This window comes from Hyla sarda, chromosome 8, assembly GCF_029499605.1.
Source record: "Hyla sarda isolate aHylSar1 chromosome 8, aHylSar1.hap1, whole genome shotgun sequence".
Lineage (NCBI taxonomy): Eukaryota > Metazoa > Chordata > Amphibia > Anura > Hylidae > Hyla > Hyla sarda.
Genome location: NC_079196.1, coordinates 13,177,142 through 13,203,170, shown reverse-complemented (window position 1 = coordinate 13,203,170; position 26,029 = coordinate 13,177,142). Strand labels below are relative to the sequence as shown.

The window sequence follows — 26,029 nt, the reverse complement described above, 5'->3', positions numbered from 1 at the left end:
CACCTCCAGAGGATGCACACTGTCCCTGAAAGGTAAATCAAGGCTTCTCTCTCATTATATCCCTGAGTGCAGTGGTTTTCAAACTGTGGCCCTCCAGATGTTGCAAAACTTCAACTCCCAGCATGTCTGGACACGAAAAAGTCTGTCTGCCACCTCCAGAGGATGCACACGGTCCCTGAAAGGTAAACCAAGGCTTCTCTCATTGTATCCCTTAGAGCAGTGGTCTTCAAACTGTGGTTCTCCAGATGTTGCAAAACTTCAACTCCCAGCATGCCCGGACAGCCGTTGGCTGTCCGGGCATGCTGGGAGTTGAAGTTTTGCAACATCTGGAGGGCCACAGTTTGAAGACCACTGATAGACACATAATGTACGTCCACCAGGGGGAGCTAGCTGTACATTATAGAAGCTCCCTGCTCCCATGCCAGCCTGTGGCTCTCCAGCTGTTACAAGACTACAACTCCCAGCATGCCCAGACAGTATAGTTGTCACATGTTGGACCAGTGATCATCGTACATCCAGATCTTTTAACCTCTGAACCTCGGGCAGAATCTCTTCCAGGTGTTCGATTTCTAGAAAGAAACATGGAAGAACGCAGTGAGACACAGGAGCTGACAATTCATGGGACCCCCCCCCCAGCCCCGAGTAATATGGCCACAGAAACCCACCTAGAACATCCAGTAGATCCTTTATTAACTCCTCAAATGCTGGAAAGAACTCCTCATGCTCCTGGACCTTGTTTATGATGCTGCAGAGAACAAATCAGGAGTTAAAGTGTTCCTGTCATTTGCAAAAATGTTTTATGCAAAAAAGATATTTGTAGTATACATTGGTTTAAAAAAAAGTATATAATTTTGTGTGAAAAAAATTCTGTCCCTGCAGCAAAGTGAGAGCAGGACAAGCGGGGCTCAGTGTACACCGAGGACAAGCAGGGCTCTGTACACCGTGGACAAGCAGGGCTCTGTACACTGAGGTCAAGCAGGGCTCTGTACACTGAGGACAAGAAGGTCGAGGCAAAAGCAGCAGGGACAGCATTTTTTCCACCCAAAAATATCCAACTTTTTTAACCAATGTATATTCCAAATACACATATCATGGAATTATAATGGTATCCTTAGCTGCCCCCCTCACCTGTCTATATCCAGCGTGCCGAGGATCCGCTGCAGGCCTTGGCCGCCTCCTTCCTCCTGCTCTTTGCTGAGTCTCCCCACGGCGTTCACCACTGTCCCTGCGCTGGCCGTGTCATCTGAGGACATCCGGGAAAGAAAGGTTAATGGTGGGACGCATGGGGTTAATAGGAGGACAGACCCCTGGAGACCCTTACAGGCAATACAATGGGGGGGGGGGGGGGGGGTTGTGCAGCTTTCATTACCCAGGCCCAGGAAGCAGCGCAGGTTCTTCATGGCGTTGTTCATTTCGCCCAGTTTGCTGTAGAGTTCGTTCATTCGCGGGTAGATGCCGCTCACGGACGGGACGTCGAACAGCTTCTGGAAGTGGGAGACGAGCGCCTGCAGCACGTGTGGGGAGACGGGGGGGGCCCTGCGGACAGAGGAGGGGACATAACTATGGGAATCGGGCTCTGCCTGGATGACTGCTCTAGTCCTTACCTGTTGTTCCCAACCAAGGTGCTTTCTGCTGTTTCAAAACTACAACTCCCAGCATGCCCGGACAGCCGAAGGCTGTCCGGGCATGCTAGGAGTTGTAGTTTTGCAACAGCTGGAGGCACCCTGGTTGGTAACAGGTGTGTAAGGAAGACTTCCGCTCTACACATACTGGCTGCAGTTATGCATCTATTGCTTTGCAGTGAACATGGTCTGCACTGCCATCTAGAGGCCGATGTTAACACTGCAGCCGTCATGTTGTCTATTTATTGTCATAAATAACACCAAAAGAATGCCCATTTTGCTGTATTTCCCCATTACCCATCTATTTTTGTACCTGCGGCATTGTATACATGAATCTGATATACCCTGACCATTCCCCCCCCCCCCCCCCCCCCTTCCTGCCCCTGTGGATCTGGAGTTGTATCTCTAATTTTATGTGCTTTTAAGTGTTCGTCCTATTTTTGTGCATTTTGTACTAATAAAGCTTGATGAGTTTTTGATACTTTGGTCTATATTTATTGTCATAAGTCTTGGGATCTGCAGGGTCATCACAAATGTCAAATGTTGAAAGAATCACATGTCTTGTAAGATGAATAACACCAAAAGAAAGAAAAAAAAAATATATAAATATATATTTAATAATAATAATAATAATAATAATAATAATAAAAAAACACAAAAAAAAATACTAATAAATGCTGTTTAAAAAAAATAAAAAATAAAAAAGGCATTTTGGAGTAAAAAATTTTTATAAAAAAAAAAAAAAATAAATGACTCATTTTTCAACTCTGAAATACGCCATTTTTTTTTACTTTTTAAAACACTCCAAAATGCAAAAACAGTGTATATTAGTATTAGGATATTTTTTGTAGTTGGTTTTTTTCTATATGCGTTTCAGCCCTTGTATTTTTTTTCTAACTTCATGTCATGTGATTCTTTTATCATGTGACTCTAGCATTTTTACTGAACAGGGGTTAAAAAAAAAAAAATAATAATAATATTAATAATACACACACACACCAATATGCGCACACACAGCCTTTGGCTGTCCAGGCATGCTGGGAGTTGCAGTTTTGCAACAGCTGAAGGCACCTTGGTTGGTAACAGGTGTGTAAGGAAGACTTCCGCTCTACACATACTGGCTGCAGTTATGCATCTATTGCTGTGCAGTGAACGTGGTCTGCACTGCCATCTAGAGGCTGATGTTAATACTGCAGCCGTCATGTTGTCTATTCATTGTCATAACTTTTGGGATCTGCAGGGTCCTCACCTGTCTCCGATTCTCTGCATCCTCCATCATTGTATCCACCAGAAGCAGAAGCTCCTCCACACGGACACCCTCAGACGCCTCCTCGGTTCCGTCCCCCTGCTGGTCGGGCTGCAGCTTCTGCCTCAGCTTAGTCAGTGACCGATGCAGGGCCTTAAAGGCAAAAGGAGCAGATTAATATGGACAGCATAAAAGCTGCACCAGACAGGCAGACATGCACCAAAGGATCATGGGCACCAAAGAGGACGCATCAAACTGATCACTAGTGCAAACATTGTATAAAATATATAAACCTGGTGCAGTACATGCATTTTTTTTTTCCCGCCGCATTTCCTATAGAAAATCTCCCCGACAGTATGGATTACATGTCGGGCAGGATTTTTTTTGTTTACGAAGTCTGTGTTAGGCTGTGAACACTCAACGTTGGTTTGGCCGAAAAAATAAAAAAAAGCCAAGGGAAAAAAGAAATTTTTTTTTTTTTTTTTTGTGGCGGTTTTCCCCCTCCTTCCCAAATGTCACATGTTAAAAGAATCACATGTCTTGCAAGACAAAAAAAACAGGGGATCAAACACCCAAAAAAAAAAAAAAAAAAAAAATTAATCTATAATAAATAATGACACTAAAAAATACTAAATAAATGCTGTTTTTAATAAAAAAAAAAATGTTTAAAAAAAATGTCATTTTGGAGTGTTATAAAAAAAAATGCCTTTCATTTTTTCAGCTCTGAAATACGCCATTTTTTTTATTTTTTTTTTTTTAACACTCCAAAATGCCTTTTTTCTTTTTTTTTTCATCAAAAACAGCATCTGTTCGTATTAGTATTTTATTGGCTTTTTTTTCTCGTGTTTTTCTATATGGCATTTCATAACTTCAAGTCATGTGATTTTTTTTATCATGAATTTTTATTGAACAATCAGGGGTTTAAAAAAAATAAAATAAAATAAAAATTTTTTTTCTTAAAACACACACACCAATATGCACACACGCAGCCTTCGGCTGTCCGGGCATGCTGGGAGTTGTAGTTTTGCAACAGCTGGAGGCACCCAGGTTGGGAAACACTGTACCTGCAGCGACAGTAACTCTCCGGCCCACAGTTCTATGGTCGGCAGCAGATGCAGGAAGGCCGACTCGTCTGTGGCTGCTGACCCTCCGTTCTCCTGGAGCCGGGAGCTGTGTTTATAAAGCAGTGGAGGGGCCCGGGGCCCACGGAGCGCAGCACTGATATCAGACAGGATCTGGAAGACACAGGACGTTCTCAGTACAGTGTTCACACATCATAGTCCGGTATCACAATATGAAAACCGCTTCATAAGAAACCAAGTTATATGAAGAACGATTAGAGAGTCCTGGGGATCCAGAGGTCAGTGCTCAGGCCAACACGGCCGCACTCAGACCGACACGGCCGCCCCCAGACCGACACGGCCGCCCCCAGACCGACACGGCCGCCCCCAGACCAACACGGCCGCACTCAGACATTTCCTCCTCTGATGTGTTATCACCTTGTGCAGCTTATAACAGGTTTTTGCTTCTCTGAATTTTGATGCAGCGACCGGAAGGAGATTCTTCAGATCCTGAGCGCCCAACTCCCTGCAGACATTCTGTACCGAAACACAAGGAGAGTTATATCCTGTATTATACCCCAGAGCTGCACTCACTATTCTGCTGGTGGGGTCACTGTGTACATACATTACATTACTTATCCTGTACTGATCCTGAGTTATATCCTGTATTATACCCCAGATCTGTACTCACTATTCTGCTGGTGGGGTCACTGTGTACATACATTACATTACTTATCCTGTACTGATCCTGAGTTATATCCTGTATTATACTCCAGAGCTGTACTCACTATTCTGCTGGTGAGGTCACTGTGTATATACATTACATTACTTATCCTGTACTGATCCTGAGTTATATCCTGTATTATACTCCAGAGCTGTACTCACTATTCTGCTGGTGAGGTCACTGTGTATATACATTACATTACTTATCCTGTACTGATCCTGAGTTATATCCTGTATTATACACCAGAGCTGTACTCACTATTCTGCTGGTGAGGTCACTGTGTACATACATTACATTACTTATCCTGTACTGATCCTGAGTTATATCCTGTATTATACCCCAGAGCTGCACTCACTATTCTGCTGGTGGGGTCACTGTGTACATACATTACATTACTTATCCTGTACTGATCCTGAGTTATATCCTGTATTATACTGCAGAGCTGTACTCACTATTCTGCTGGTGAGGTCACTGTGTATATACATTACATTACTTATCCTGTACTGATCCTGAGTTATATCCTGTATTATACTGCAGAGCTGTACTCACTATTCTGCTGGTGAGGTCACTGTGTATATACATTACATTACTTATCCTGTACTGATCCTGAGTTATATCCTGTATTATACTCCAGAGCTGTACTCACTATTCTGCTGGTGAGGTCACTGTGTACATACATTACATTACATATCCTGTACTGATCCTGAGTTATATCCTGTATTATACACCAGAGCTGTACTCACTATTCTGCTGGTGAGGTCACTGTGTACATACATTACATTACATATCCTGTACTGATCCTGAGTTATATCCTGTATTATACCCCAGAGCTGTACTTACTATTCTGCTGGTGAGGTCACTGTGTACATACATTATATTACTTATCCTGTACTGATCCTGAGTTATATCCTGTATTATACTCCAGAGCTGTACTCACTATTCTGCTGGTGAGGTCACTGTGTACATTACATTACATTACTTATCCTGTACTGATCCTGAGTTATGTCCTGTATTATGCTCCAGAGCTGTACTCACTATTCTGCTGGTGAGGTCACTGTGTACATACATACCATTACTTATCCTGTACTGATCCTGAGTTATATCCTGTATTATACTCCAGAGCTGTACTCACTATTCTGCTGGTGAGGTCACTGTGTACATTACATTACATTACTTATCCTGTACTGACCCTGAGTTATATCCTGTATTATACTCCAGAGCTGCACTCACTATTCTGCTGGTGAGGTCACTGTGTATATACATTACATTCCTTATCCTGTACTGACCCTGAGTTATATCCTGTATTAAACTCCAGAGCTGTACTCACTATTCTGCTGGTGAGGTCACTGTGTACACACTTTACTTATCCTGTACTCATCCTGAGTTATATCCTGCACTCACTATTCTGCTGGTGGAGTCACCCTTTACTGATGATTAGATTCTGGGGGTGCGCTGTATGTATAGAGATGTGGGAGTATATAATGAACACCTAGCACACTTGTGAATACCTGTAAGAGCCGCTGACATTCACCATCTGACAGAAGCTCCGCCCCCATGATATCCGATCTGCGAGGCTCCGCCTCTTCCTTGTTCACTTGGGTTCCACTTCGGTACCTGATCCATAATACAGAACAATAACAACCTGTAAATGCAGCCGCATTGTAGCGTCTATTCCGTTACACTGTGTCCCCTCCTGCTGTACAGGGTGGAGGGACACGTCCTCACCTGAGGTTATTCTGGATCAGAATATTCTCCATTCTCTTCATCTGCTGCTTGTAGGTTCTGAATTCTCTGACAGAAGGTCTGAGGAGGAGGAAAGAGACAAGTGATCAGATCTGTGGACAACACCATATAGGAAACAGCCGAACAGCGAGGGGGGGGGGGGGGAGGGCTACTGCCTGATTCTGGGAGTCACACACACAAGATAATGAGCGCTGGTCACCACCAAGGATAGAGCCGAACAGTGAGGGGGGGGGGGGGGGAGGGCTACTGCCTGATTCTGGGAGTCACACACAAGATGATGAGCACTGGTCACCACCAAGGATAGAGCCGAACAGTGAGGGGGGGAGGGGGTTTCACCTGTATGAAGCCGCTCTGCTTTCTGACCAGATATGGAGACTCTGGTACCTACAGCAGGGGGACACCAGCTCTCGTACAGCCGGTCCTGATCACACACACTGGTCACGTACCGGGCCTCCATCTCCTCCCGCAGACGCCCGTTCTCCAGCACCAGCTGCTCTTCCTTCCTCCGGGCATCTCGGATCTGCTCCTGATAAGACTGCGGGGAGAGGACAGGGTCACCGCAAATACAGACCACCTGCCGTGTATACAGCCCAGGAGAGCGCCCCCCCCTGTATACAGCCCAGGAGAGCGCCCGCCGTGTATACAGCCCAGGAGAGCGCCCGCCCTGTATACAGCCCAGGAGAGCGCCCGCCCTGTATACAGCCCAGGAGAGCGCCCGCCCTGTATACAGCCCAGGAGAGCGCCCGCCCTGTATACAGCCCAGGAGAGCGCCCACCCTGTATACAGCCCAGGAGAGCGCCCACCCTGTATACAGCCCAGGAGAGCGCCCACCCTGTATACAGCCCAGGAGAGCGCCCACCCTGTATACAGCCAAGGAGAGCGCCCACCCTGTATACAGCCCAGGAGACCGCCCACCATGTATACAGCCCAGGAGACCACCCACCAAGTATACAGCCCAGGAGACCACCCACCCTGTATACAGTCCAGGAGACCACCCACCCTGTATACAGTCCAGGAGACCACCCACCCTGTATACAGTCCAGGAGACCGCACACCCTGTATACAGCCCAGGAGACCACCCACCCTGTATACAGTCCAGGAGACCACCCACCATGTATACAGCACAAGTCATCACAGGACGAGCAGAACAAGCAGGGACAGAGAAGTAATTATAGGACATTATACCGGCCCCGACACACACATCACAGTCACAATCCTCGGGCGTCACCTTGATAAGGGCTTTATAATTTGGAGTTGTGTCCAGGTCCAGTGAACCTTCAGAATGACTCTTCTCCAGAACCGGATCCTTGGAGGATTCATATTTCCTGCAAGTAACAATCAGAGAGAAACCGAATGAGAACACGACCCGGTCTGTATATATCCAGGGTGTAGTATATAGCAGAACATGACCCGGTCTGTATATACCCAGGGTGTATTATAGCAGAGCATGACCCGGTCTGTGTATACCCAGGGTGTATTATAGCAGAACATGACCCGGTCTGTATATACCCAGGGTGTAGTATATAGCAGAACATGACCCGGTCTGTATATACCCAGGGTATAGTATATAGCAGAACATGACCCGGTCTGTATATACCCAGGGTATAGTATATAGCAGAACATGACCCGGTCTGTATATACCCAGGGTGTATTATAGCAGAACATGACCCGGTCTGTATATACCCAGGGTGTATTATAGCAGAACATGACCCGGTCTGTATATACCCAAGGTGTAGTATATAGCAGAACATGACCCGGACTGTATATACCCAGGGTATAGTATATAGCAGAACATGACCCGGACTGTATATACCCAGGCTGTATTATAGCAGAACATGACCCGGTCTGTATATACCCAGGGTATAGTATATAGCAGAACATGACCCGGTCTGTATATACCCAGGCTGTATTATAGCAGAACATGACCCGGTCTGTATATACCCAGGGTATAGTATATAGCAGAACATGACCCGGACTGTATATACCCAGGCTGTATTATAGCAGAACATGACCCGGTCTGTATATACCCAGGATGTATTATAGCAGAACATGACCCGGTCTGTGTATATACCCAGGGTGTAGTATATAGCAGAACATGACCCGGTCTGTATATACCCAGGGTGTATTATAGCAGAACCAAAAAGAAGAAACACTGTGGCAGACTAAAGTAACAAAGAAATAATTGACTTTATGAATAAAACATGATTAAAATACACATAACACAGAGGAATGGCATCTCCTAGCTGAAGTGCATGGGGGTGCTAAGTGTCAAAGTGCCACATGCTATACATACAATAAATACAGTGGGTAAATGAAAGTTGTGTTCTGAATATAGTTGTATAAGTATACAGAGGCAAAAGCATCAGCAATACATTAATATAATATAGAGGTGTTGCACATCCTAAGATGTATGCAAGAAAAGTGCATAGAGTGCAGGCTGAAGCAATACTCACGTGTAAGAGAGCAGTACTAGCGTGGCCAGGAGACGTTGTAGTCCGAAACAGTTGTAGGGGTGGACGTCTGGCCACGCTAGTACTGCTCTCTCACATGTGGGTATTGAATCAGCCTGCACTCTGCACTTTTGGAGCTGCACTCACCTTTTGGAGCTGCACTCACCTGATCTCATCCTGCAGCCTTTTCACCCGTCGCTCGTACCCATCAATGAGATCGAGAATCCTGTAAGGAAGAAGCTGGAGATAAGTCCCATCATCCTTCCAGGCCCAGGAGACCCAGAGAGTGATCACGAGTTATATCAAGGGTATCGTGACCTATGTATAAAGGAAATTCCTGCTCACCCCCTATGTAAATCCGGGCGCGGATCCGCACTTTCCTGATCGATTGGACACTAGAGCCCAAGAGAAGCAGATGATCCAGCACTTGGCAAAATGCAGCTTTATTGGAAATCCTCAGAATAAAAGCATATAACCACCTCGACATAGCCATCTTGACGCGTTTCGAGCGCATGCGCTCGAAACGCGTCAAGATGGCTATGTCGAGGTGAAGTGGTTATATGCTTTTATTCTGAGGATTTCCAATAAAACTGCATTTTGCCAAGTGCTGGAAAATCTGTTTTTCTTTGCCAACGAATTGTGATCTATGCCAGGAAGCTGAGATGGGGGGCTGAGGGTCAGGGGCCCAATATCACAGATCAGGGGGATAGCAGAGCAGTGACCACCCACTCTCCGGGCCGCTCTCTGTTGTCAGCTGATTTTCTAGGGCTGGATCACTGGAAGTGTTGCTTAATAATACAGCCCAGTGGTGAGCGACCCCAGGCACTACAACTCCCAGCCTGCCTTGTTATCAGATGATTGTCAGGGCATGCTGGGAGCAGTAGTTTCATAGTGGCTGCACTCCACTCCTCAAGTCTGTCTTATATCTGACAATGACATAACTAAGTTCTTGTATTGATGGGGTTTAGCGATGTTGGACGTGGTGGTAAATGCCGGACCGGACCCCACATCACACTCACTGCTGATCCAGAGAGTTGTTCTCCTGTGGCTGCCGCTTCATCAGACGCCGGAAGTTCTTCCTCCTATTCTCCAGCCTCTTCTCCTCTGCAGCCGCCGCCTGGGACAGACGCTTCCTCAGCTGTGCGATGCTCCGCTCCTGCTCCCGCAGCTTCTCCTGGTGCTTCTCACAATGTTTCTGAGGAGAGGACAAAGATCTGTCAGTGTAATGAGCCGATTGGAACACAGATGATTTGTACGATAAAGGGTTAAAACTTCACCCAGACCCGCAAGACATCCAATGTATGTGCAGGGACAACCCTGACCAGTAACAGAGTGACCCAGACCGCCGCCAACAGGAGTGTAACAGTAACCATGTGACTCTCTACTGCGCCCCCTTATATACAGTGCATAGTGAAAGTATTCGGCCCTCTTGAACTTTACGACCTTTTGCCACATTTCAGGCATCAAACATAAAGATATAAAACTGTAATTTTTTTTGAAGAATCAACAACAAGTGGGACACAATCATGAAGTGGAAAGAAATTTATTGGATATTTCAAACTTTAAAAAAATAAATAAAACTGAAAAATTAGGCGTGCAAAATTATTCAGGCCCCTTAAGTTAATACTTTGTAGCACCACCTTTTGCTGCGATTACAGCTGTAAGTCGCTTGGGGTAGGTCTCTATCAGTTTTGCACATCGAGAGACTGAAATTTTTGCCCATTCCGCCTTGCAAAACAGCTGGAGCTCAGTGAGGTTGGATGGAGAGCGTTTGTGAACAGCTGGAGCTCAGTGAGGTTGGATGAGAGCGTTTGTGAACAGCTGGAGCTCAGTGAGGTTGGATGGAGAGTGTTTGTGATCAGCTGGAGCTCAGTGAGGTTGGATGGAGAGCGTTTGTGAACAGCTGGAGCTCAGTGAGGTTGGGTGGAGAGCGTTTGTGAACAGCTGGAGGTCAGTGAGGTTGGATGAGAGCGTTTGTGAACAGCTGGAGGTCAGTGAGGTTGGATGGAGAGCGTTTGTGAACAGCTGGAGGTCAGTGAGGTTGCATGGAGAGCGTTTGTGAACAGCTGGAGGTCAGTGAGATTGGATGAGAGCGTTTGTGAACAGCTGGAGGTCAGTGAGGTTGGATGGAGAGCGTTTGTGAACAGCTGGAGGTCAGTGAGCTTGGATGGAGAGCGTTTGTGAACAGCTGGAGCTCAGTGAGGTTGGATGGAGAGCGTTTGTGAACAGCTGGAGGTCAGTGAGCTTGGATGGAGAGCGTTTGTGAACAGCTGGAGGTCAGTGAGCTTGGATGGAGAGCGTTTGTGAACAGCTGGAGCTCAGTGAGGTTGGATGGAGAGCGTTTGTGAACAGCTGGAGCTCAGTGAGGTTGGATGGAGAGCGTTTGTGAACAGCTGGAGGTCAGTGAGCTTGGATGGAGAGCGTTTGTGAACAGCTGGAGGTCAGTGAGGTTGGATGGAGAGCGTTTGTGAACAGCTGGAGCTCAGTGAGATTGGATGGAGAGCGTTTGTGAACAGAAGTTTTCAGTTCTTTCCACAGATTCTCGATTGGACAAATCTCCGTCCCAGTCTCAGGTCTTTTGCAGACACCATCAGGTTTTCTTCCAGAATGGTCCTGTATTTGGCTCCATCCATCTTCCCATCAATTTTAACCATCTTCCCTGTCCCTGCTGAAGAAAACCCCAAACCATGATGCTGCCCCCACCATGTGTGACAGTGGGGATGGTGTGTTCATGGTGATGAGCTGTGTTGCTTTTACACCAAACATAAAGTTTTGCATTGTTGCCAAAAAGTTGGATTTTGGTTTCATCTGACCAGAGCCCCTTCTTCCATGTTTAGTGTCTCCCAGGTGGCTTGTGGCAAACTTTAAACTTTTTATAGATATCTTTAAGTAATGGCTTTCTTCATGCGTCTTCCATCAAGGCCAGATTTGTGCAGTATACGACTGATTGTTGTCCTATGGACAGAGTCTCCCACCTCAGCTGTAGATCTCTGCAGATCATCCAGAGTGATCATGGGCCTCTTGGCTGAATCTCTGATCAGTGTTCTCCTTGTATGAGCTGAAAGGGACGGACAGGTCTTCATAGATTTGCAGTGGTCTGATGCTCCTTCCATTTCAATATTATCGCTTGCACAGTGCCCCTTGGGATGTTTAAAGCTTGGGAAATCTTTTTGTATCCAAATCCGGCTTTAAACATCTCCACAACAGTATCTCGGACCTGCCTGGTGTGTTCCTTGTTCTTCATGATGCTCTCTGCGCTTTAAACGGACCTCAGGCTATCACAGTGCAGGTGCATTTATACGGAGACTTGATTACACACAGGTGGATTCTATTTATCATCATTAGTCATTTAGGTCAATATTGGATCATTCAGAGATCCTCACTGAACTTCTGGAGAGAGTTTGCTGCACTGAAAGAAAAAAGGTGCTGAATAATTTTGCACGCCCAATTTTCAGTTTTTTATTTGTTAAATTTTGAAATATCCAATAAATTTCGTTCCACTTCATGATTGTGTCCCACTTGTTGTTGATTCTTGACAAAAAAAATTACAGTTTTATATCTTTATGTTTGAAGCCTGAAATGTGGCAAAAGGTCGAAAAGTTCAAGGGGGCAGAATACTTTCACTATGCACTGTACGAGACCCCCCTCCTGCAGGCACTACAGTATACACATATATGCGAGTGCTCCGCCAGTACTCACATGTGCCACTTCCTTCTCCTTCAGTAAACCAGTCACCTCGCTCTGCTGCTGACGCATCTTACAGATAAACTCGTCTTCCAGATCCCGGATTTTGGCTTTGACGCTGTCCAGTATGCGCTGCAATTCATCCGCTCTCTGCTGCTGGTGCCCAGCTCTGTCATGCTGCATACGGACGTCATCTCTGAAGAAAGAATAGAAGTGACTGATAAGATATGAAGAGTCAGGAGGAATAGATGAGCCCAGTGTATATATGTGTATATAGAGGAGTCAGGAAGAATAGATGAGTCCAGTGTATATATGTGTATATAGAGTAGTCAGGAGGAATAGATGAGCCCAGTGTGTGTCTGTATATATATATATGTGTATATAGAGGAGTCAAGAGGAATAGATGAGCCCAGTGTATGTGTGTATATATAGGAGTCAGGAGGAATAGATGAGTCCAGTGTGTGTGTATATGTATGTATATATATGTGTATGCGTATGGCGGTAGCAGTGGTCACGTGTATGCAGCGCTGCTCTAATTCTATAGATCTGGCGGGATGGCTAATTGCAGTACTTGCTATATCTGTGGATAGGTGATTAATACTGAACCTTGGCCAACCTTTCTAGGAGACAGTGTGACAGGATACAGTGTATACAGGGTAGCACAGGAGGGGTCCTCACACTCTTTTAGGGTCTTACTTGAGTTGGTTGTTGGACTGGATGAGGCCGTGGATCAGGTTCTGACGTCTCTCTGTGTCTTCCACAAGTGATTTAATGGCGGTTCTGAGGGCCAGCGATGCCTGCGAGTCTAGGGTCACTCCCCCTAAATACAGAGAAGAATCCAGAACATTACAAGGTGGAAGAACCAGCAGTCAGGAGAATCCTCAGCGATCAATGAGAGAACATCCAGGATTCACATGCAGAATGACAAGACGGCTGACATGTTATCCTGGGAATAGTTGTCACCCGCCTGAGGCTTTTTATAAGAAAGGATTGTGGTTATCTTGTTTGCATCACCTAAATTAAAAACAGGCATCCGGCACTTATCTTTACCATAAGGCACTAACTAGTTTCATTCTTTTACATTAGTATCACTTCAAGCCAATACATTAACCATTGCAAATTTGAAGATTATATATCTATGCACACATACATACACACACACACACACAGTCATGGCCGTAAATGTTGACAAGGATTGCAGTAACACATGTTTTGCTATACACATGTTTATTCCCTTTGTGTGTATTGGAACTAAACCAAAAAAGGAGGAAAAAAAAAAAAAAAAAAAAGCTAATTGGACATAATGTCCCCAAACTCCAAAAATGGGCTGGACAGAATTATTGTCACCCTTTTAAAATTGTGGAAAAATAAGATTGTTTCAAGCATGTGATGCTCCTTTATGCTCACCTGGGGCAAGTAACAGGTGCGGGCAATATAAAAATCACACCTGAATGCAGATAAAAAGGAGAGAAGTTCACTTAGACTTTGCATTGTGTGTCTGTGTGTGCCACACTAAGCATGAACAACCGAAAGAGGAGAAGAGAACTGTCTGGGGACTTGAGAACCAAAATTGTGGAAAAATATCAACAATCTCAAGGTTACAAGTCCATCTCCAGAGATCTAGATTTACCTTTGTCCACAGTGCGCAACATTATCAAGAAGTTTACAACCCATGGCACTGTAGCTAATCTCCCTGGGCGTGGACGGAAGAGAAAAATTGATGAAAGGTGTCAACGCAGGATAGTCCAGATGGTGGATAAGCAGCCCCAAACAAGTTCCAAAGATATTCAAGCTGTCCTGCAGGCTCAGGGAGCATCAGCGTGAACTATCCGTCGACATTTAAATGAAATGAAACGCTATGGAGGAGACCCAAGAGGACCCCACTATGGAGGAGACCCAGGAGGACCCCACTGCGGACACAGACAGAAAAAAGAAAGACTACATTTTGCCAAAATGAACTTTAGTAACCAAAATCCTTCTGGGAAAACATCTTGTGGACAGATAAGACCAAGATAGAGCTTTTTGGTAAAGCAAATCATTCTACCGTTTACCGAAAACGGAATGAGGCCTACAAAGAAAAGAACACAGCACCTACAGTGAAATATGGTGGAGGTCAGTGATGTTTTGGGTTGTTTTGCTGCCTCTGGCACTGGGGGCCTTGAATGTGTACAAGACATCATGAAATCTGAGGATTACCAATGGATTTTGGGTCGCACTGTACAGCCCAGTGTCAGAAAGCTGGGTTTGTGTCCAAGATCTTGGGTCTTCCAGCAGGACAATGACCCCAAACATACGTCAAAAAGCCCCAGAAATGGATGACAACAAAGTGCTGGAGAGTTCTGAAGTGTCAGCAATGAGTCCAGATCTAAATCCCATTGATCACCTGTGGAGAGATCTTATAATTACTGTTGGGAAAAGGCGCCGTCCAATAAGAGACCTGGAGCAGTTTGTAAAGGAAGAGTCCAACATCCCGGCTGAGAGGTGTAAGAAGCTTATTGATGGTTATAGGAAGAGTGGTCCAACATTCCGGCTGAGAGGTGTAAGAAGCTTATTGATGATTATAGGAAGAGTGGTCCAACATTCCGGCTGAGAGGTGTAAGGAGCTTATTGATGGTTATAGGAACAGTAGTCCAAAATTCCGGCTGAGAGGTGTAAGAAGCTTATTGATGGTTATAGGAAGAGTGGTCCAACATTCCGGCTGAGAGGTGTAAGAAGCTTATTGATGGTTATAGGAAGACACTGATTTCACTTATTTTTTCCAAAGGGTGCGCAACCAAATATTAAGTTAAGGGGCCAATAATTTTGTCCAGACCATTTTTGGAGTTTGGTGACATTATGTCCAATTTGCTTTTTTTCCCCTCCTTTTTGGTTTAGTTCCAATACACACAAAGGGAATAAACATGTGTATAGCAAAACATGTGTTACTGCAATCCTTTCCTGTGAGGAATACTTCATTTTCTAGAAAAATTTCAGAGGTGCCAACATTTACATATATCAAATCTGTTATATAAAATAAATTACACACAATTGTTCCCAACAGTCCCAACTTTTTTTTTTTTTATTAATTTCACACTACATGCAGAGGAAGGCTATGAATATGTATGAACCTGGCGGAGTGCCGACCAGGTAGCAGTGACGTCACCATGCCCGGGCAAGCCAGCAGAGTGCCGCCCATACCCCAAGCTCTTCATTAGCATACCAAGAAAAAAAAAAAAAAAAAAAAAAATATAATAATAATAATAATAATAATAATAATAATAAATATATTATATATATATATATATATATATATATATATATATATATATATATATACACATATACATATATAGAACAATTGATAGCGCAAAGGGAACCTTTTAAATTATTTTATTGTATAAACATAACACTCGTGGTAGTGATTAAAATATGTATTAGCCACCATACACTACTTATATTGCCGCATCCATTTGTAGAGATGTATCACAAGTTGTAGTCCATATGTTCCTTTAGGCCCCTTCGTATATGCCCTACCATCATTTGTTTGTGATACGACAGATGTACTACAAAAATTGGAAGACCTAAGATTGGAGGAGGGATCGATACTAGCATCCCTTGACGTGGAGGCGTTGTACTCCTCCATCCCCCACAACAAGGGTCTGGAGGCAGTACAATACTTCCTAAGCTCCAGAGGCATTCAATATACATCGCATAACACACTGGTAATGAAACTATTGAGATTTGTTCTCACCAGGAATTATTTCCAGTTTGAGGGGGAGTCCTTCCACCAAAGCCGAGGTACAGCGATGGGGAGCCCCTGCGCCCCCAGTTTCGCAAACCTGTACCTCGACTGGTGGGAGGACCAACAGGTATTCAGTGAGGAGATGGCGTCATGGACCAGTCATGTAAGTTTATGGCTAAGGTTAATAGACAATATTCTCATAATTTGGTCGTCCACTGAGGAGAAGTTCTTAAGGTTCGTGGAAATACTAAATAGAAATAACTTGGGGTTAAAATTTACCAGTTGTATAAGTAAGGATCATATTGCATTCTTGGACCTAAAAATATGGATCACACCTGACAGTCACATACAAACTACAGTGTATAGAAAAGAGACAGCTACTAATTCCCTGCTTCAGTGGGACAGTTGCCATCCACGCCCACTGAAGCGGGGAATACCAACGGGACAATATCTTCGGATACGAAGGAATTGTTCTTCACTGGGAGACTTTGAGACTAAAGCAAGGGAGTTACGGGTAAGACTAAGGAGTAGGGGGTACCCGAATAAAGTTCTGAAGAAAGCGTACCATAGAGCTTTAACATCTAATAGATCCCATCTACTAACCCCAAAAGTAAAGCAGGACTCCAACGATGCAACAAGAGTTATTGGAGTCTTTGATGAAAAAGCAAATGAAGTACGGGAGATCCTAAACAAATACTGGGGAATATTAAGGATGGATAAAACCCTGGATAGTATAATTCCTCATACCCCACAAATAACATACAAACGTGGACAAAATCTAAAGGACAAACTAATAAGGAGCAACTTTGAACCTGAACAGAAAAAAGGATGGTTTACAGAAAAACCAAAAGGGACCTTCCCGTGCAGTAAATGCACAATGTGCCAATATGTACATAAAAGCAGTGAGTTCACAAGCAGTGTAACAGGCAAACAATATAAAATGCAACAATTCGCGAACTGTGAAACAAAAGGCGTTGTATATCTCCTAACGTGCTCGTGTCCAGCAAATTATGTGGGGAAAACGTTCAGAGCCCTTAAGAAACGGCTACAGGAGCATGTGGGAGATATAATCCATATGAGGGACACTCCAGTTGCAAATCACTTTGCACTCAAACACGAAAGTGATATTAAAAGTTTAAAAGCGCAGGTGATAGAAGTGATACCTCCCCCACCAAGAGGAGGAGACTGGGACAGGAGCCTACTACAGAGAGAGGCATTCTGGACATATACACTGGAGACTGCAAAACCGGGAGGACTAAATGACTTTATCATATGCCTGCTTTATCGAATGAAAAAAGTAAATAATAACATGCCGGCCCTACTGTACAAGAAAATAAAATAAAACAAAAATAAATATAACATCAGCCTGTAACTCACTGCAAAAAGATGAACAACAATTACTATAACCCAAAATAAACTACCCCGAGATAAACCAACATAAAACAAAAATTAATAACAAAAAACAAAAATAACACAAGAATTAATCAAGCAAACGATGATAATATCAAATATTTGTGTTATAAAATAGAAATTTTCAATGAATAGAAAAGAATGCACAAGAACAAATGAAAATCCCAGATGATAAAGGGTTAAAATGAATGAAACGCAAGCCACCTACCTGATTGATGGAGACCGGAGCTCAGAACGAGGGCTGGAAAGCATACCTGAGCGCATAGTATACACTCCCCACCCGAAAACACCCAGGTGATCCAACCAGATCGTAAAAGATACTGAAGGAAAAGTCCTGACGTAAGAGATTATGATTGGACCTGAGGAAAACATGTGACTATGGAGTAGGAGGAGTTACAGATATAAAAACACGGCGGGAAGTCATTTGAAGTACGGCCGTCATCAGTGCCGCATCTAAAAAGGATACAGGAGGAGTAAAAAAAGCCGAAAACAAGTCCCGGAAGAATCGTAAGAGGAAACGCGTCGGACCGGCAATTACCTATAAAGAGGCTCCCATCCGAAAGAAACTAGAAGCACCAACTACTTAAGAAGCCGAAAAAGAGATAAGTGCAATAAGTGCTATGTGTAATAAGGAATATGTGCAATAAGTGTGTGCAATAATTCAAATAGACAAGATCATAATGTGCAATATGCATCGTTCTATGTGCAAATATCTAAAAGACTGTGACATAATTTGCCATTAACAGATGGACATTAAGTTGCTATAGAGGCACACAATCGAAATACCTCTATGAATAATAAAAGCAGATCCAATACGTCTGTTAATACATGCACATAACCAATACGGTTACCACACATGGACAATCGAGGTGTGTGAGAGGCGCGTACAGAAGAGAGGTCACAAATGTACTAGCGCACCTTGAATAATAAGTAGAAAACGCACACTCTCATATGCACTTTAAAAACGCACTAATGAACATTGTGGCCTAAAGGAACATATGGACTACAACTTGTGATACATCTCTACAAATGGATGCGGCAATATAAGTAGTGTATGGTGGCTAATACATATTTTAATCACTACCACGAGTGTTATGTTTATACAATAAAATAATTTAAAAGGTTCCCTTTGCGCTATCAATTGTTCTACACATTATTGGGAGACCTAACAATATACGGTACGGACAAGTACCTTAGTGGATTATATATATATATATATATATATATATATATATATATATATATATATATTAGATATAGATATAGATATATATATAAAAAAATAAAAGAAGAAGAGCGGAACAGAGGTACCGATCCTGACGAGGTAAGTATCATTTGGATCAGTGTCCCCCACACTACAAGCCTGTATAACAGGTTAGTGCAGGTGGCGCTGATGAGCGATTCCCTTTAAGGAATAGTATGCCAGTGGTTTTTGTTTTCCCACATGTTCCCGAGTCAATGCAGATGTCATATATCCTTCCCTTGAATCCACAGATAGAATAAAAGACTTTGCATAGTTTACACATGATTCCCCCCCCCCCCCCCCCCCCCCTCCAACACCAGCATTGCCCAATATAAACCCCTCATCAGATCTGTGCCAGCCCCCTCTCCCACGTCTTAGGGCATTAGGACTGCAGGGTGAAGCGGCCACCCGCACCCCCACAACCGCGGAAACTTGTAGGATAAAATTAAACATCACATAGACACCATTACCTGAAAGGTCGTCCCTTGGAGACACGGGCACCGCAGAGCAGCCATGACGTTTCAGAATCTTATTTATATTCTCCCATTCTGACAGCTCTGTCTGCAAAAAATAAAGGGCCAGGCGTTCAGATGGCTCAGCACATGGCAGCACCGAAGACAGGACCACACAACACATGTCAAACCAACCATACACAACATGTGCCACATCATAGAAGACTGGACCACACAACACATGCCAAACCATGTAAGACTGGACCATATACAACATGTGCCACATCATAGAAGACTGGACCATACACACAACATGTGCCACATCATAGAAGACTGAACCACACAACACATGCCAAACCAACCATACACAACATGTGCCACATCATAGAAGACTGGACAACACAACACATGCCAAACCATGTAAGACTGGGCCATACACAACATGTGCCACATCATAGAAGACTGGACCACACAACACATGCCAAACCATGTAAGACTGGACCATACACAACATGTGCCACATCATAGAAGACTGGACCATACACAACACATGCCAAACCATGTAAGACTGGACCATACACAACATGTGCCACACCATAGAAGACTGAACCACACAACACATGCCAAACCAACCATACACAACATGTGCCACATCATAGAAGACTGGACAACACAACACATGCCAAACCATGTAAGACTGGACCATATACAACATGTGCCACATCATAGAAGACTGGACCATACACACAACATGTGCCACATCATAGAAGACTGGACAACACAACACATGCCAAACCATGTAAGACTGGACCATACACAACATGTGCCACATCATAGAAGACTGGACCATACACACAACATGTGCCACATCATAGAAGACTGGACAACACAACACATGCCAAACCATGTAAGACTGGACCATACACACAACATGTGCCACATCATAGAAGACTGAACCACACAACACATGCCAAACCATGTAAGACTGGACCATACACAACATGTGCCACATCATAGAAGACTGGACCATACACACAACATGTGCCAAATCATAGAAGACTGGACAACACAACACATGCCAAACCATGTAAGACTGGACCATACACACAACATGTGCCACATCATAGAAGACTGAACCACACAACACATGCCAAACCATAGAAGACTGGACCACACAACACATGTCAAACCATGTAAGACTGGACCGCACAACATGTGCCACATCATAGAAGACTGGACCATACACACAACATGTGCCACATCATAGAAGACTGGACCATACACACAACATGTGCCACATCATAAAAGACTGGACCATACACACAACATGTACCACACCATAGAAGACTGGACCATACACACAACATGTACCACACCATAGAAGACTGAACCGCACAACATGTACCACACCATAGAAGACTGGACCATACACACAACATGTACCACACCATAGAAGACTGAACCGCACAACATGTACGACATCATAGAAGACTGGACCACACAACATGTACGACATCATAGAAGACTGGACCACACAACATGTACGACACCATAGAAGACTGAACCGCACAACATGTACCACACCATAGAAGACTGGACCGCACAACATGTACCACACCATAGAAGACTGAACCGCACACACAACATGTACCACACCATAGAAGACTGAACCGCACAACATGTACCACACCATAGAAGACTGGACCGCACAACATGTACCACACCATAGAAGACTGGACCACACAACATGTACCACACCATAGAAGACTGGACCGCACAACATGTGCCACACCATAGAAGACTGGACCGCACAACATGTACCACATCATAGAAGACTGGACCACACAACATGTACCACACCATAGAAGACTGGACCGCACAACATGTGCCACACCATAGAAGACTGGACCACACAACATGTACCACACCATAGAAGACTGGACCGCACAACATGTACCACACCATAGAAGACTGGACCGCACAACATGTGCCACACCATAGAAGACTGGACAGCACAACAAAACAGATGAAGTAGAGAGGTGTGGGTAGATAAAGGGAAAAGTACAGGTAGATGAATGGGGGGGGGGGGGGGGGGAGGGGGATACATGATTCTATATTTCTACATCTTTAAACAGAAAGAAGAGAGAGTCGTCTGAGGGCGCCGCTGATCAGCAGTATGGCAGAGGCTGGAACCTTCTATAAGGCCCCTGCGCTGCGGATGTTTCCGGCAGGATTATGGATTTACCATAGAAGAAGCTTCAACACCGTCTGTAAAACAAATGTGAATAAAACTATTTATTCCAGAACACAAGAGTGATGAGCAGAAGATGTCAGCGGGTTATAGGGGAGAACATGGTGTCAGGGGTCCGCACTCCAATACGGGGTCTCCTGCTATGTACAGCATTGTGGAATATGTGGGCGCCATAAATATAAAGGAATTAAGATTCACCCCATAGAGTCCTCACCTGCTGAGCGGCTCATGTCCCCTCCACCGAGCAACAGAACCTGCAGGGAAGAAAGATTATTACCTCAAATATACAGGAGGGGCGAGGAGACCCCCAACATGACACTGCACCCCCCAATCTACAACCTACCTTATCATCACACTGCACCCCCCAATCTACAACCTACCTTACCATCACACTGCACCCCCCAATCTACAACCTACCTTACCATCACACTGCACCCCCCAATCTACAACCTACCTTATCATCACACTGCACCCCCCAATCTACAACCTACCTTAGCATCACACTGCACCCCCCAATCTACAACCTACCTTATCATGATACTGCACCCCCCCAATCTACAACCTACCTTATCATGATACTGCACCCCCCCAATCTACAACCTACCTTATCATGATACTGCACCCCCCCAATCTACAACCTACCTTATCATGATACTGCACCCCCCCAATCTACAACCTACCTTATCACACTGCACCCCCCCAATCTACAACCTACCTTATCACACTGCACCCCCCCAATCTACAACCTACCTTATCACACTGCACCCCCCCAATCTACAACCTACCTTATCACACTGCACCCCCCCAATCTACAACCTACCTTATCACACTGCACCCCCCCAATCTACAACCTACCTTATCACACTGCACCCCCCCAATCTACAACCTACCTTATCACACTGCACCCCCCCAATCTACAACCTACCTTATCACACTGCACCCCCCCAATCTACAACCTACCTTATCACACTGCACCCCCCCAATCTACAACCTACCTTATCACACTGCACCCCCCCAATCTACAACCTACCTTATCACACTGCACCCCCCCAATCTACAACCTACCTTATCACACTGCACCCCCCCAATCTACAACCTACCTTATCACACTGCACCCCCCCAATCTACAACCTACCTTATCACACTGCACCCCCCCAATCTACAACCTACCTTATCACACTGCACCCCCCCAATCTACAACCTACCTTATCACACTGCACCCCCCCAATCTACAACCTACCTTATCACACTGCACCCCCCCAATCTACAACCTACCTTATCACACTGCACCCCCCCAATCTACAACCTACCTTATCACACTGCACCCCCCCAATCTACAACCTACCTTATCACACTGCACCCCCCCAATCTACAACCTACCTTATCACACTGCACCCCCCCAATCTACAACCTACCTTATCACACTGCACCCCCCCAATCTACAACCTACCTTATCACACTGCACCCCCCCAATCTACAACCTACCTTATCACACTGCACCCCCCCAATCTACAACCTACCTTATCACACTGCACCCCCCCAATCTACAACCTACCTTATCACACTGCACCCCCCCAATCTACAACCTACCTTATCACACTGCACCCCCCCAATCTACAACCTACCTTATCACACTGCACCCCCCCAATCTACAACCTACCTTATCACACTGCACCCCCCCAATCTACAACCTACCTTATCACACTGCACCCCCCCAATCTACAACCTGCCTTATCACACTGCACCCCCCCAATCTACAACCTGCCTTATCACACTGCACCCCCCCAATCTACAACCTGCCTTATCACACTGCACCCCCCCAATCTACAACCTGCCTTATCACACTGCACCCCCCCAATCTACAACCTGCCTTATCACACTGCACCCCCCCAATCTACAACCTGCCTTATCACACTGCACCCCCCCAATCTACAACCTGCCTTATCACACTGCACCCCCCCAATCTACAACCTGCCTTATCACACTGCACCCCCCCAATCTACAACCTGCCTTATCACACTGCACCCCCCCAATCTACAACCTGCCTTATCACACTGCACCCCCCCAATCTACAACCTGCCTTATCACACTGCACCCCCCAATCTACAACCTGCCTTATCACACTGCACCCCCCAATCTACAACCTGCCTTATCACACTGCACCCCCCAATCTACAACCTGCCTTATCACACTGCACCCCCCAATCTACAACCTGCCTTATCACACTGCACCCCCCAATCTACAACCTGCCTTATCACACTGCACCCCCCAATCTACAACCTACCTTATCACACTGCACCCCCCAATCTACAACCTACCTTATCACACTGCACCCCCCAATCTACAACCTACCTTATCACACTGCACCCCCCAATCTACAACCTACCTTATCACACTGCACCCCCCAATCTACAACCTACCTTATCACACTGCACCCCCCAATCTACAACCTACCTTATCACACTGCACCCCCCAATCTACAACCTACCTTATCACACTGCACCCCCCAATCTACAACCTACCTTATCACACTGCACCCCCCAATCTACAACCTACCTTATCACACTGCACCCCCCAATCTACAACCTACCTTATCACACTGCACCCCCCAATCTACAACCTACCTTATCACACTGCACCCCCCAATCTACAACCTACCTTATCACACTGCACCCCCCAATCTACAACCTACCTTATCACACTGCACCCCCCAATCTACAACCTACCTTATCACACTGCACCCCCCAACCTACAACCTACCTTATCACACTGCACCCCCCAATCTACAACCTACCTTATCACACTGCACCCCCCAACCTACAACCTACCTTATCACACTGCACCCCCCAACCTACAACCTACCTTATCACACTGCACCCCCCAACCTACAACCTACCTTATCACACTGCACCCCCCAACCTACAACCTACCTTATCACACTGCACCCCCCAACCTACAACCTACCTTATCACACTGCACCCCCCAACCTACCTTATCACACTGCACCCCCCAACCTACCTTATCACACTGCACCCCCCAACCTACCTTATCACACTGCACCCCCCAATCTACAACCTACCTACCTTATCACACTGCACCCCCAATCTACAACCTACCTTACCATCACACTATATCCCCCAATCTACAACCTACCCACCTCTCCATCACACTGCACCCCAATCTACAACCTACCCACCTCACCATCACACTATATCTCCCAATCTACAACCTACCTACCTTATCACACTGCACCCCCCAATCTACAAACAACCTACCCACCTCTCCATCACACTGCACCCCCCAAACTACAACCTACCTTATCATCACACTGCACCCCAATCTACAACCTACCTACCTTATCACACTGCACCCCCAATCTACAACCTACCTTATCACACTGCACCCCCCAAATCTACAACCTACCTTATCACACTGTACCGCAATCTACAACCTACCTTATCACACTGCACCCCCCAATCTACAACCTACCCACCTCATCATCACACTGCACCCCCCAATCTACAACCTACTCACCTCACCCCACTACACCCCCCAATCTACAACCTACCCACCTCACCATCACACTGCACCCCCAAACTACAACCTCTTATCCAATCTACAACCTACCTACCTTATCATAACACTGCACCCCCACCCCCGTCCAATGTCCCGTGATCACATTGCATCTCTTCAAACCTATAACCACACCCTATCATGACACTGCACCCCCCCCAATCTGCAACCTACCCACCTTGCCATGATACAGAACCCCCAATCTACAACCTCCCCATGACACTGCACCCCCCCAATCTACAACCTACCCACCTCCCCATGACACTGCACCCCCCCCCCCACTCTACAACCTACCCACCTCCCCATGACACTGCACCCCCCAATCTACAACCTCCCCATGACACTGCACCCCCCCCAATCTACAACCTCCCCACCTCCCCATGACACTGCACCCCCCAATCTACAACCTCCACCACCTCCCCATGACACTGCACCCCTCCCCCCCAATCTACAACCTACCCACCTCCCCATGTCCCGTAATCACATTGCATCTCTTCAAACCTATAACCCCCACCCTATCATCCCACTGCACCCCACAATCTAAACCTCCCATCTCATCAACACACCACACCACACTGCACCACTATATCCACTCATATCTGCTCACCCCCGTTTATGAGTCTTGGTGTCTTCCAGCCCGATCACACTGGACAGTTCTATGTCCCGGGAAGGGGCGGTCCACTTTACAGACGGTTTAAATTCAGCCGCTTTAGTTCTGATGAGTTCCCTCCCGGCTTCCGTCCGTTTCCAAGGAGACGTCAATCGTATTGTCAGGAAGAGGCGGAGGATTCTGGCAGCTGATTGGTTGGACTGAAGCAGGTGACTCCGCTTTTATCAGTGACCGTTGAA

The 26,029-nt window shown here is 45.5% G+C and overlaps 1 protein-coding gene across 1 annotated transcript; it reads right to left on the bottom strand.

Annotated features, from left to right (window-relative positions):
* Nucleotides 1-318: 318 nt before the first annotated feature.
* Nucleotides 319-25,919, bottom strand: CEP70 (centrosomal protein 70). Its single transcript, XM_056534399.1, has 19 exons — nt 25,788-25,919; nt 21,822-21,861; nt 21,602-21,624; nt 19,375-19,465; nt 13,227-13,350; nt 12,546-12,726; nt 9,866-10,041; nt 9,013-9,072; nt 7,625-7,721; nt 6,843-6,931; nt 6,379-6,456; nt 6,162-6,267; nt 4,368-4,466; nt 3,933-4,103; nt 2,867-3,021; nt 1,370-1,524; nt 1,129-1,243; nt 666-745; nt 319-569 (listed from the first exon to the last, which is right to left on the bottom strand). The coding sequence occupies exons 2-19, from the start codon at nt 21,835-21,837 to the stop codon at nt 505-507; spliced, it is 1,881 nt and encodes a 626-aa protein (XP_056390374.1). The 5' UTR covers nt 21,838-21,861; nt 25,788-25,919; the 3' UTR covers nt 319-504.
* Between the last annotated feature and the right edge of the window lie 110 nt (nt 25,920-26,029).